General features: G+C 40.8%; 1 protein-coding gene across 2 annotated transcripts in view; it reads right to left on the bottom strand.

Moving 5' to 3' along the window:
- The window catches only part of prkd3 (protein kinase D3), a 50255-nt gene that overhangs the window by 20807 nt on the left and 14858 nt on the right, over positions 1-14590 (bottom strand). For both annotated transcript variants that reach the window (XM_084742152.1, XM_084742151.1), the window contains exon 3: positions 2126-2264. In XM_084742152.1, coding sequence (XP_084598278.1) covers positions 2126-2264 — 139 coding nt within the window. The remainder of the gene's footprint in view (positions 1-2125; positions 2265-14590) is intronic.

Genomic DNA, 14590 nt, shown 5'->3' on the forward strand with positions numbered 1-14590 from the left:
GGAAAAACAAGCCCTCTTCTTTGAGCCTGCAGCCAAGAAAAAGCCACTTCTGCCTCCCTCTTGCAGTGAGAGACAGATTCAGACCGTCTATCTCCCACAGCCACAGAATCCAACAACAGGTTGGTTACGGAAAACTGAACGGAAGATGACAGGAGACAAATTGTGGGGCGGAAAAAAGGTTCATATTTTCTCTGAACCAAATGAAAGGCTTCGGGAACGCGGCTCTCTCAGCTTGCTTTTCTCAAACAAAGATCAAGTGTCTGACATGCAAAGCCCCTCTCATGATGAAGGCCAGGTTTATTGAGTGTTGGATGAACTAAAAAAAAAAAAAAAAAACCAGCGTGTCGCATGTGTAGCAAATCTGAGTTCCGACTCTTCTATGACGGTTTTCATCAGGTATATCTCAGGCTATAAATTGTCAGGAGCTTACACCTGCGGATGGATTTGTTGAGGTAGGAGGGATTAGAATGAGAGAAAGCGAGGAGGGAAAGAGAGCAACAAAGACTGACACAAAAGAGAGCGCAAGACAAACACAGACAGTCAGAAACAAAAAGAAGGAAGTTCTCCAGTCTTTAGTCTACATTCCTCAGCCCCGATGCCTGAAGTATCCTCAGATCCTGAACCTATACAATCATCCCCCGTCTAAATCTCCGCAAACAATACTCCCAGCCCAGGAGAGACGGGGAGATATTCAGCGCAGGTGGTGTCAGGTGCTTCCCAGTGGAGACAGATGGAGCAGGAGAACAGATTAGAGCCAAACAGATACTCTAAGCTGTTTGTTGGTCTCAGCGCCGCACAGGAAGCTGATTCAGTCATTGCAGGAAACGACAAAGAAAAACCAAACACCTGTGTGGCCGCTAGAGAGGTGGACAATCTGATGGGAACTTCAATGAGGAAGAAAGACGCCAAAATTTATCGCAAAATAAAAAGCAGGTGCACAAGCGAGCGGAGTGTCGAGTGATTCAAATGATGACAAGCGCACACAAGGATGATAATTCATTTGGGCAGCGATGTGTTGGTGCTCATAGCAAGCATCTAAGTGCTCTTAAATAGACACAACAGACTGTGTTTACTGGAAGGGGTGTCAAGTATGACTAGGCACAAAAAATGGATCACATGAAGCTTCCTCCAGTTTATTAGTTTTACTCGAATTGTTTGGACTTTAAAACACTTGGTTTATACTGCTCAGTGGACTTGTCCTGCTTTGGAAGTCTAAAGAAGCAAGTGCTCATGTCTGTTTCTCTGAATCATTTTCATACAATCTTTGCTGGTATTTCAAAATGTCATGAGCAAAAGAAGATGAATGAAAAAAGTTTCAGAGCGATCAGTTTATATCATCTCAGTTTTTATATACAGGTCAAATAGTCTCCTGTCGATAGCATTTGTCATGTTAACAGATGCTTTCCAGCCAATATCCTCTCCTGACTCTGACTATAAGCTTCCACGATGAGAGTCAAAACGTTATTTGAATATCTCATTTGAATTTAAAAACTCTGAGACAGTCACAGATATAAACTCTGACTGAATGATTAAACTTCTGGTTCATTCTGTTCTTTTATATTTGCCAAGAGCAACAGTTCACAAAGGTCTGCTGAGTCAATAAACCACAAGAATTTTCCCCCAGGATTAGGAACTAGGGGTCAACCGATACGTTTTTTTCAGTGCCGATACCAATAAAGATTACTAGTAATCAAGTAGACCATCAATCAAGTAGTAGTTAGTTACTAGCTGCATTTTTAGGCACCACTTTTAAAAATCTGCAGCCACAAACCAGTTTGTTTTTTGATCATAGTGCTTTGGTGCATCAACATGGAGTTGATAAGGAGTACACATCATTGTCGTTGTATAGGTGCATCCAAAAATATTGTGTAAAACCAGCCATCACGTTTTCATAAGTCAGTGAAGTAATTTGTCTAATCATTGTGTCTCTTACGACTGTGGTGTAAACAAAGACAACAATCAGCTGAAGAAACCATTTAATTTCTTCAAAGTACTGGGACTAAAAATTACAGGTACTTTAGATGGAAACACAGCTAAGACACTAGAGAAAAACAGTGTGCCAAAAATCATTCAACTCGTTCAAGGTGAAAATCATCAATGTATAGTTTCACAGCATCTTACATACCAGAGAGTACCACCTCAATGAGGTCTCCTTCATGGATGTCTTCCGCCGAGGTCAACCTCTGCAGGATGTTCTCATCGTTCAAGTCGTGGCGGAACAGCAGGATCTTGTCATACATGCCAAAGAAGCCGCACTCTGGGAACTGAAGAGAGGTGGAGATACAAGTAAAGATATGAGTGAGGCAAAGTAAAGCTGTTAGTGAAGCTGTAAGCCTGATAAATAATGATAGAGGTCATATGTAAGCGGAATGTTTGGACATTATGGTTTCTGCACTGCGGTGGGTCCACATCTCACTCGGAGACTAAGAATGGGAAAGAAATACAGATGGACCCCATTACTCTGACTTGTATTACCAAGCTTTTCAAAAGTATACCTCCTGTAAATACACATCATTTTCAGTGGCTTACATCACCATCAGTTCTCTGAAGCCAGTGGCTCAGGAAGAAGGCTCCTGCTCAGACCTTTCCTCGCTTCAGGAGGCACTATAAAGTTGGAGGAAATACCATTAAAAGGAACCCTCAGTGAAGACTGACACCCATTTATTCCTACAGCAATCAAAATTAGTGTCCCATATTTATTTTCACCAAGTCATGAAGCCCTTTGTGCCTGTTTTATGAGCAAAAGTTTTTTATTTCTTTCATTAGTTTCATTTCTTTGTTTTATGAATACAGCAATATCTTGATGCAAACATGGCCAAGACCCCTGACTCAGCAGTCACCGTCACAGACTACGTCTGGGCCAAACTAAACCTAGACAAGCCAGGTCTGACCTGCATCTGAATGCACAGACGTAAAGTCACGTGAAGGAACAGGGTGGGGAGGAGGGCTGGGGAGGGAGACAGGAGGAGGAGGAGGAGGTAAACATCCTGAGAGGAGTAGAGGAGAATCAGCTCACAGGAAGTGCAGCGCCAGTCAATACTGAGTCACTTCCTGCTCTGAGGGCAGCCCATCGCCTTGTAGAGAGCGATGTTCTTGACACGAGGAAAAACCAATAACCAAATTATATGAGCACATGCATAAAAAGTATATATACATACACATACATGTAAAATTGAAGCTTGCACTCCTGTTTTTTATCAGGGGGAAGGCTGCTCTCATGGTCTGGGCAGCGTCACATCACTTTGTAAACCTGACAGGGCCGATCAACAGTAGATGGACGTTCAGAGCTGTCCTGTATGGTTTGTATCAAAGTGGAAACAGGGACTGAGACATTTTGCACCAACACTTGAGCCCAGTCTTGGTGCCAAGTACGTCTGGTACTGGAGGATCCACCAGCTGTTTCCCCCTGAACCCGGGTCACACACAATGGGCCACATAGAACAATGCCACTACAGCCCAGGAGCACTAGGGTTGGCAAAGCGTCTGGGCACGGGGACACACAAGACACCTGGAGCCTCTCAACTGCCAAGAAACACAGATCCAGAGACAGCAAGACAGATTGATGTGCTCAGGAAAACATGGGTGTATCAGATGACTCGTGTCAACAGAGCCAGAAGAATGAACCATCAAGAGGCAAAAATGTAATGTGGCACAGACGCCAATGACTACCGAGGCCTGCTCTGGTCTTTAATGAAGCAGAGCAGACTAATGGTTAGACACTAGGGTTGAGTGATTGGACGAATATTTGACAAGTCACTGGTTGTTTGTTGGGATGATTTTTGTAAGGTTATTTTGCTAATTTAGAGATGCTCCAAAACTATTTTTTCCCTTTCCGATTCTGCTACCTGAACTTTGCGTATCAGCCGATACCAAGTACCTATCTGATGCCAGTGCATTTTTTTAATATGATTTTATTTGTTTTAAGTTCAATCCATTAAAGATTCTGTTTTTCTTGCCCCACAACCCATGACAGTTCAGTCCAATACAGTTCACAGTCACAAAACAAAGACAACTCAAAAAGTCTGCTCCAGGTTTTACTATGGATCCTCACAAAAACAAACCATATCAGCATAAGGAGTAAAATAACAGCATCTCTATTCACAATTCAATAACAGATATCATGAGCAATATATACACCGGGTACACAATAATTAGTCAGTCAGTCAGCCAGGTGCTAACTTAATCAGGTTTGCAGCGTTGGTCTTAGCTCCACTAAAACACTGGCAACTCCTGCAGAAATTCCAACTGGAAAACACCCAATCCACCAAATTATTGCTCCTCCAAAGATGTTCTGCTCACCTCGAGCTGGCTACAATAATGCAGACTTATCAGTGCCATCTGATGCAGAGGTAAAGCTGAAATTTCACTCCTCCACTGACCACAAAATTTGGTGTTTCAGGGCTAATGCATTGCATGGGATCAGATTGGTGCACAGACTCACAAACTTGCCAATGCCACATTTTAGGCAGTATTTAATGGTCTGACTCCAATGAATAAAAATAAGAGCTGCTGCTCAGTGACAGACTCTCATTCAATGAGTAAACCCAGTAGCACAAAGAGGCCAGCAATAGCAGGCTGCAGAGGAAAAAAAACAGTAAGCAGAGCCAGAATATTTTCATATCTAACTCAGTGAATTAAGGGTTTATTTTGACTTAACCAGAATTGGTGATTGTTGGGACAGTGGAGAGACAAACAAAGATGGTTTGGGAGAGATTTATTTTGTGTTTGGTTCAGTTTGAAGGACGTGTGTTTTACGATGAGTTCACAAGGCAATTAAAAAAGCTTCCAACGTTGTAAACTCACCACTCTCACCCATCTTGCAGATGAAACTACATGTCTGCATGAATACATCTGCAATCGTCAATTGTTGGGCTTACAATGGTCAATGGGAAAATTTGAACATATTGCCTACTACTGAGGCTCTTGTCTTTCAGGCAGCAGAGTGGACTAGTGGTTGGATAGTGAGACACTCCAACACAGAACCTGGTCCCCCTGCTCCAAGCCTGCACTGTGATCTCCCAGTAGAACAATTTCCCTTCAGGGATAAATAACAGCATCACAACACAAAACATCTCTTCTTGTGCAGCAAAGGGGTTTTCCCATTAAAAAATCCACAAAGTACTGGGTGCTTAGAATACCATTCTCTTAACGCATTAACTATCCATGGCTTCACTCTAGGAATAAACAACATGTTGTTCAAGTGTCAATATTCCTCGGTGTAGATATTATGCAACAGTTGCATTGCAAAGGATGAAATGTAAGGCATAGTAGGATCAAGATACTGTTTCTGGAAAGACACACTGAACAAATATGTTAAATTCACCTTTTCATGTGTGTTTTGGGTTGGAGGTAAATAACTTACTGGCAGATATCTCAAAACTAAAACTAGCAGCATTGCTACATATTACTGGGGGTAATTTGAAAAAAAAATGTTTATTTAATGTGATTTGGGTGAAGTTACATTTTAAATAAAAATGCAAATTCTATTTTCAGTGAATGAGAGGCTTGAATTACTGCATCATTCAAAATTACCCCAATAATTGCTGGGATAGTCATTCCCAAACAGAGGTACTGAGGATGTGTGAGGTTAAAGCTTTTCTTAAAATAGATTAATACAAACACCTCAAAGCAAAAAGATCCAAATTCATTCAAGAGCAATGGTTCCCAAACAGTATTTTTAAGTCACTATATCAGTATTTTGCATTCATTTATTTCCCATTACAAAGGCAAATTCTATACCATAAAAAAAGAAGGGATATGTTCAATGTAAAATGTATGAAGTTATAAATTGAGATACGAAGGTCTGATAACAATGATAACACACAGATATGTCACCACTATGATACTGATTTGATATGAGTTGATAATCCTGTGGTGACTAGAGGTAAGCCTTCACAAACACTGTCGGCCTGTGGTCTGTTTGAGCGTCGGATATTGTGACAACAATTCATCATATATAAAGACCAAATCATCCTTCCATATGTTACATAGGAGTCCACCATCAAACAATCAATGTGTGAAGATGATTTCTACTGCGCCAAATCTATTCAAACACAAACATGAGAAGCCAATAGCTAATACGGAAACAGTTTGCGTGGAGAAAGTTCAGTGTAACCCAGGGCACGTGCCTGGATGATGGAACTTTTCCAGCTCGCCCCCTCCCTCTGACATACCTACATCCTAAACCCTGTCACCCTCTGAGGTGATTAATGCTACGCAGCTCAAACCAACACCACCACAGGCAGTGGGGGCATCCTTCCTGAGCCGGCTACAGTGTCACAGTGGGGTTTTCCTCCTCTCACCTACTCTCGAACCCGCACGCACACACACAAAAATTGCAGTTGATGCCCAAATCTAGCCAGCTGGAGTCAACCCCTCTTGGCACCCTGTGCAACACTTTCCACTGCATGGAACAGGTCCCATTCCAGAGCAGGAGAATCTGCAGGTCGGCACGCAACGGCTGCAAGGGCAGAGGACACAACATTTTTCCATGCCCCATTAAAGCAAGAGGAAGCCAGAGGTACAAGAACAATAGATTGGCAGGTTTAGGACACATTTTACCAGTGTGTTGTTCAGATCAAACAGATAAAGCGATGATGAATAGCTAACATGTGGGTGCACACATGCATAAAGCAGAAATCACTCTATCTGCGCACGTTTTCAGGTCCCAGCATACATGCATGTAAAAATAAACCTGCTGTACACATATGCACCCTCACACACCATCACCCACACATGCTAGTGCATACATCTCCGAAGCCCATAGTGACTAAGCATGTCTTTTGTCATCTTCAAACGCAAATCCATTCAGCCGAGCAGCCGCGACCACACACACACACCAAAGACCCCGGCGTGGAGGAGCTGTGTGTGAGGTCCACAAGTCAGGCTGGAAAGACGAGTGGAAAGGGGCTTTGCAGTAGTAAGCTTTTGTTAAACGAACTAATCCGCCATTGATATGCTAAATCCTGTTATAAGGAAAGAGAGTTAGAGGCAGGAGAAGGGAGATGATGGTGGGAGAGGGCCAGGGAGCGGGACAGATCTGAAATATGGTCCTATTTCATTAGCAGCCAAAAACAAATTATCTCAAGACAGCCATGAAAAACTGATCTGGTTTGAATAACCTAGTGTGCCATTTGGCACTGAGGAATATTGATGCGTTCTCTTGCCTGGCTATTGCTATCAGTTGCATTGTAAAGCTCAAAATAATAAATGGCTCATAAGTCATAACTTATCTGTGTACATCAATGATGAATGTGACATGAAAGCTGGAAAAAAAAAATGGTGGCTCGTGTTGAATGCTGAATTTCTTTTCCATCACCGTAAAATAACACAAAACCAATGTGCAAAGGCACTCGGTCACACAGGACAAAAAAGGTTTTCATAGAAATACAGTAGAATAGCGCTCACATGACTGTGTGGTTAGTGTGTCTGTGTGTGTATGATGTGTGGCAGAGGTGGGTGGCTAAGGGGAAGTAGTGTTGAGAGCGGTGCACAGGCTCTGACAGATGGCCATGTGATTACAGTAAGGAAAAGTATGCTGCTTGACCTCAGGCTGCCTCACACCTTTATTAGTCTGGCAGCAGGCCAGACAGATGTGGAGGACAGTTACAGAAAAACCTCCAGCTCAAGATCAGTCTGCATGAGCTAAAGGTTTTCCATACATGTGTAGCCAAGTAAACAATCCTATTCATAAAGAATTGTATTATATTTTAATATTAATATCAATATCCTGGACTCAAATTAAGTTTATTTGAGGGAGGTGCTCTTCGGATACATGTACACAAAAATCACAAATACACTTTAACAACTAAAAAAATTAAAATGCCTTTATTGTCACCACAGTCATGCTAGACCTTAAAACAAACTAACACATTTCAGCATCATCTGGGAGCCAGTTTGATTGCTTTAAAAGAGAATTGTATAATATATTTACTGTAGTAAACCATCCGGCGTTTCGGTCTGGACAACCTTCATCAGGTATATCTGATCAGGTATGCATGATATACCTGATGAAGGTCGTCCAGACCGAAACGTTGGATATTTAATAAGTCAGCAGAAAGCGAGACAGTGTGCAGGAGTCTTTCTGGTTTTCTTCAAGTTGAATCTTCCTCTGATGCACCTGTCATACATTCAGGTGTGCAGAGACCTTTTTTAATATTTTTAATGCTATAGTAAATCATAAAATGACCATGATAAGTCATAAGACATTAAGGAAACACGATGAGTTAAAATACTGGCTTCTCCAGTAACAGTGCTACAGCCATCATCCTTTGAATTACCATGCCAGCCTGGAGCAATTGTTTTTGTTTGCCAGTTTCATTTTTATTAGAGGTAAAATTAATGCTGAATGTTCGCCAAATGACTAAGTGTCCATATATGAGTAATAAGAAATCACTGATAATCTTTTATAAGGAGTAGATGTTTATAACAGCTTGTTCACACGGCACATAGGCTAAATTTCTGCTGTGAGGCGACTGCTGAACGCCTTATCTTTCTACGTAGAGTTTGCAGAGGAGTTTGAAGAGAAAAAAAAAGAGGTTTTCTTTTCTTTTTTTCTGAACACAATCAGTGATTTCTCCCTCGTTCATAGAGGGAGGATGGATGGAGGGGGAAGAGAAAAGAGAGAGAAAAAGAAACACTGTCCTGCACCTGATTTTTTTCATGTCTGTGTGTAGCGTGTAGTGTTGACAAGCTGTGACAGTTAAAGTGAGCAATATGTTAATGGAGTCTGGCGAGCAGTAAGGCTGGCAGTCACTGAACTCCAACTCCAGAGTGAATTCTTTCAGGTATTTCAGTGTTTTTTGTTTCCAGGGTAACAGGCTTAGCTTTACAACAATAGACGATTGACAGAGACATATACAGCTGATCAATTTAGAGTGCAGGACGCGTTGCCGCTTGTCATTGTCAAAGTACAATGTTTTGTTTGTCTTGTGTTCCTGTTCAGTGCCCCAGCAGCATGAAGGCCACTGACCTGACCTTCGAGTCTGGGGAGGAGAGGGTGGAGGGAAAACTTACATGACTGCTGGTGCAGTGTTCCACTTTCCATTATGGATCAGAATAATCAATTTACAAGGTTGCGCACATCTTGCACTCCTGCGGAGCTCCTGCAGCCTGCCTGTCTCTGCCATGGGGGGGCAGGAGGAAACAAACTTGCTGCAACCATAGATTATATATTAAACAGGATTACAAGTATTACGGTATGCCAAGGTGTTCTAGACAGTATGATTTTCAACACCATCATAATACAGTCACTCCCCTTTATATTAAACTAATATCGAGATGATGTAATTTAGAGTACAGCACATGCCTGTGAGGGGTCAGTCTCTCTCAAAGGCAGCGCAACTGAGCTGAGAAACATGGCATGCGAGGGATAAAGTTACTCAACTAACTAGCACAAAAAAAAAAAAGTCCTGATGATAAGAGTAAGACTGCAGGCTACTGACGGGTCACAGTAGCTTGTCATAGTGAGTTTGTGACTTTAGCGAGCGCAAGACAGGGAGCTGCAGAGTAATTACTCTATTATTGTTGCAGAGAGTGACAGTGAATGTTAATGCTGAGAAAAAAAGCAAAATGAGCAGTGAAACTGTTGGTATGGCAGCATGTGTAAAGTGATGGCGTGTAGATTGCTATGACAATCAGCTCTGCCTACGTTAAGAGAGTAATATGGTACAGTAGAGTTGAGCTTTTACAAAAATACCGCCAAAATATTGTATATGCCAGCAAAATGTCAGGAAACCTAATTAAAACTTATTTAGTATACAGTCTGTGTCTCCAAGTCGCTATCTGGACTACAGTATTCCTTTAAAAATGACTTTAAAAATTAATAGATTATCAGAATAGTTGCTTACTGATTTAACTGATTCATTGACTCATCATTTTGTCTCTACGCTAATGCACTTTTTTCTTCGTAGTTTTTCAAAGTCAGCCTTTCATCCACACTAACAGTGTTTTAGACCACCAACAATGGATCTTTTCACAAACACTCTTCAGAGTGGGTGCATTTGAAAATGCCAGTTTTATCATTCTGTATGATTGTCATGTGATCTCTGGCATCACATCGTCATGTGATTTGTGGCTGACAAATCTTGACTTGCTGGCCTTGACCATTCTTCAGTATAACTCTGTAAATAACTAATCTGACACTGCCAGACTCACATTGTAAAAACCTGACAATGGTCTGACGAAATTCAAGCACAAACATTAGTTTAGAGAAGAGCTCAAGGACAGTAAGCTGACATGAAGCAAAGTAATAAATTTACTTTCTTCATATGCAAGTAATTTACTTTTGGGACCCGTTTCTCCAAATGGTCAACCAATTAAATGGCAGGCCAGGACCTCCAACCTTCCACAAGTTAAATTTTCTCCAGACCTTTGTGATCTACGTGTGACAGGTGTCTTGCTATGTGAGATTACTGAAAAACATACAACACTTAAATGCCCATTATACAAAATTTTTATGTTTTACTATTGTTTTGACATCACAATCGGACAGTGCACCTGGAGAAATAAACCTGATAATGCTGGAGTGCATGGAAAGCATTACATGTGTTTTCCATCCTGACATCAATTTGAATCTTAAGCCCAGCTGAGAAACTGTGTTGAAGGTGAATGAGTAAGTCTATCACTCCACAACTACTTCTGTGGTGCCCTTGAGCAGACACTTAGCCTTACACTTAGATTTTTTGTACTGGTCACAATGTGCAAAAGACAGTAACTGTGTTACGGATAGGCTTTATCCCTATGACAGTGGAGGGTAAAGGATTATCTGATGTCCCAACAGAAGACATAACCTAAATATATTCATCAAATATGTTCTGAGTTCTTGTGAAACATTAAACCCGAGTCAGGAGGTGGATGGCTGTTATTAATTTAGCTTGAGGTGGCAAGATAAAGATTGTCACAAGATCAGTGTGATGAAAAGTGCTTTTTCTCACCAGATAAATAAATCCATTGACTGATAACCCTGCAATTATTTAATATTTCCATGACACAGACCACACAGCTCCAAAGGCCCAGCACCAGAACACACAAGACGTTGATTTGTTTCTGTTTTATATCTGAAGAGAGTCCCTCAGAACACCTTAAAAGGAGAAAAATAACAAGAGAGCTGGATCAAATGGATATATATATATATATATATACATATATATATATATATATATATATATATATATATATATATATATATATATATATATATATATATATATATATATGGTACTTGAACTTGGTAAATAACTCCAAGCGCAGCTTGATGAATTTTGATGTACAGCAGACATAATAGGCAACATGTGCTGTCATGAAACCATAAGTTCCACTGAGCCGTAGTGAGAGTTTCACAAATAGGAAAACAGTTTTTAAAGTAAAAACAATGGGTAAACCAGTGTATGACTTTGAGGTGTACGTTAATGACCACAACAGAGGAAAATATACTTCAATAACCCGTCAAACGAATGCACTGGAAAATCCAATTATGTGCTCACGCGAATCTTGGGGGGAAAACTGTGTAATTACTTTGTTCAAGTCACATCAAACACAGTGTGGAAAACTGTGTTAATCTATTAAAGTCAACAGTGGGATTGTATTTGTTTTCATTACATATTATTAATGTAAGACCAACCAAAAGTTTTCCACACAGCATGGGACGAGAAACACATGCGCAGCGAATTGTACAATTACAAGATGTGGCCATCAACATAATTCATTTGTCACTTGGAGTGAGGCATCAAAAGAAGGCACACTGGAAACACTCTGGTTTTCCACTGTCTTGTTCAACATGAAGTGTTTTTGGTGCTCCATTAACAGTTTCCATATAATGTGGCAGCAATATTTTCTAAATAATTTACTTTGATGGTGCAGATGTCCTCACTGTACCGCAGGCATGAAGCAAACTCAATATAAACATACATTCTACTTAGTCTTATTATTAATTATCTTACTTTTTAATAGAGGGAATGTTCCGAGACTAATGAGTTGACTGGAATCAGCAATGAGCAGAAAATCTTACACAACATTCTAACACATTACTACTTGACCTGTTGTGACCTGCTAATAAGCAAATCAAAGCTTCAATTCCACATCTGAGGCACAAAATAACTGTGCTGTTTGAATTAAAGAGAGAGAGAGAAACTTACTGGAATGCATGTAGCATGTTGACAGAATGCATAGTTGAGGCTGGATCAGCTGCTACAAGCATAATGCTGCAATCCACTGCAAGTCAAAAGTCGACTTCCAAATCTCTGTTGCCGACTTACAATCTAACAGCATCCAGTGCATCTTCCTGGCAAAGCATGGACTCGTTAATTGGACGTGTTGGTATGGCAAGCCTCTGGATTTGACAAGCATCTACAGCAGCTGATTTAGAGGATCTGCACACTTTGAAAGGGATGTGAGAAGTAGGCTTGTACCACATGCCTGCATAGACTTTTATCAAGCACAAATCAACTGAATGGAACTACAAAGTTGTTACTGCATGTTAAGTAATTTTGCTTACTATGTGTGCTGCCATATCACTGTGACATCAGGTATATTTATGTTAACAAATATCCAAAATCCATCCTGACCATTTTTTTTCTGAGCTCGGAGTACAATCGACTGCAGCACAAAAACCTCCAGGAAGAGTCACTTTGAAGCCAGTTTCACAAAGTGGCCTAACTGTGTAATAACACATGATGTATTGAAGCCCAAAAATACATTTTCACATTAGTTTACATTGTGAAAGAAGCATCTGCCACACTTTTTTGAGTGTCACAACTCCAGCAAAATGATTTGATTCAATACAAAAGCATTTGGAAAGTCTAGAGGAGCCAATTTTTGCCATTTACCTCAACTTTTTGTTGCTTATCAGCCAGCTTGAATTGATGTAGATTTTCAATGCATTTAACAACTTGAGAGCTTTATTCAAATGCAACAGGTGAAAAGTTTATAAAAATCACTTCATATTAGAGAGCATGAACCATGCCACCACCTGTTCGTTTGAGTCTGCAAGTCATTTTAAATGATATTGCAGGGTGTTACAATATACTGCAGATCTACTGAGTGATCACAGTCCAGTTAAGTACAGTAACTGCTGCATGCTTCCCTTCTGCTCTGCAGACAGTGCATGAAAAGAGAGGCCAAGATGCATGGTTCATTTCAATGGTACATTACATAAAACTATTTGCTCCTCCGTTTGCAGGCACAGGCCAAGAAAAACACGCTACAGCTGGAGGCAGAAAGAGCAAAAAAAAAAAAGGGGGTGGGGGTTCCGTGTAGCTGACTGACAAAGCACTACCCTCATCTGGTTTATATTCAAGCAGGCATCTTTGTACACTTGCAGGATCACACAAACTCATCCCATCACTCTCCACAACATACACACATTTATAATATGAGCTCCTCCTCAAGTCAAGTCAGCTTCTTTTCCACTGCAAAAGGAAGACTCCACTCAGGGGAACCAACTGAAGCTGCCACATGTAGCGGAAAGGAAACTCATTTGGTGGGAGTGTGACAAGAGGAGCAATGACTTTCTCACTCTATGGGCTGACTAACTTGTTTCCTTCCATGTGACAGAATATGGTTCATGGTTCATTCAGCTTTTACTCTATGAGGCTGTATCATCGCGAAACACAGCGGTGCGTTCTTAAGAACAACAGATCCAGTCTGAATGACGTCTGAAGTTTCAGCCAAGCAGAATACATCTGGCGCTATAGTCAATTTCAATGTGCATTACACTGAAGCAGCACTCTGTCGAAACTGTGACACACAACATACACTACAATGCCATTAATGCTGAAAGACACATATGGGCTTTGGAGCAACATATGCTGCCATCCAGACAACATCTTTTTCAGGGACATCCATGCTTGGACGACGCTAAGACACATTCTGCACATGTTACAACAGTGTGGGTTTGTAGTAAAAGAATTTGGGTACTATACTGGCCTGTCCACAGTCCAGACCTGTCTCCCATTGAATGTATGGTGCACTAACAAGCAAAAAATATGACAACAGAGACACTGGTCTAGGGAGCAACTGAGGTCATATATCAAGCAAGAATAAGAAAAGAATTCATTTTCAAAACATCAAGATTAGTGTCCTCAGTTCCCAAACACTTACTGAGTGTTGTTAAAATAAAAGGTGATGTAACACAGTGATAAATGTCACTGTCCAAACTTTTCGGGAACATGTTGCAAGCATCAAATTCAGAGAGAGCGTATATTTACAAAAAACAATGAAATTTCTTCTCTCTGTGCTGCATTCAATTAAATATAGGTCAAAGAGAAATTCAAAAGAAGTCGTTGCACTCTGTTTCATACAGCGTCCCCACTTTTTGGAACTGGGTTGGTTGACCAACATCTGAGGGCCAAAGGCCACTTCTCACTTCTTGTCTTTTAACAGAAGTGTGAACACTGCAGCCTGGCTGAGGCATAGCTGACTTGTAAGATGAGAGTGCAACGGTTCTGAAAAAGTGCCAAGTGTTCATATGCAATTAATTCACTGCTGGTTTCCTTCCCCCTGTAAACTGAGAGCTGTGTACGTGTGTGATTTAAGCCTATGTGACCGTATGTGTGTATCTACATTTCTGGTGCAGACAAGGTTGAATTGCAAG

This window comes from Lutjanus erythropterus, chromosome 18, assembly GCF_056507025.1.
Source record: "Lutjanus erythropterus isolate fLutEry1 chromosome 18, fLutEry1.hap2, whole genome shotgun sequence".
Taxonomy (NCBI): Eukaryota; Metazoa; Chordata; class Actinopteri; order Lutjaniformes; family Lutjanidae; genus Lutjanus; species Lutjanus erythropterus.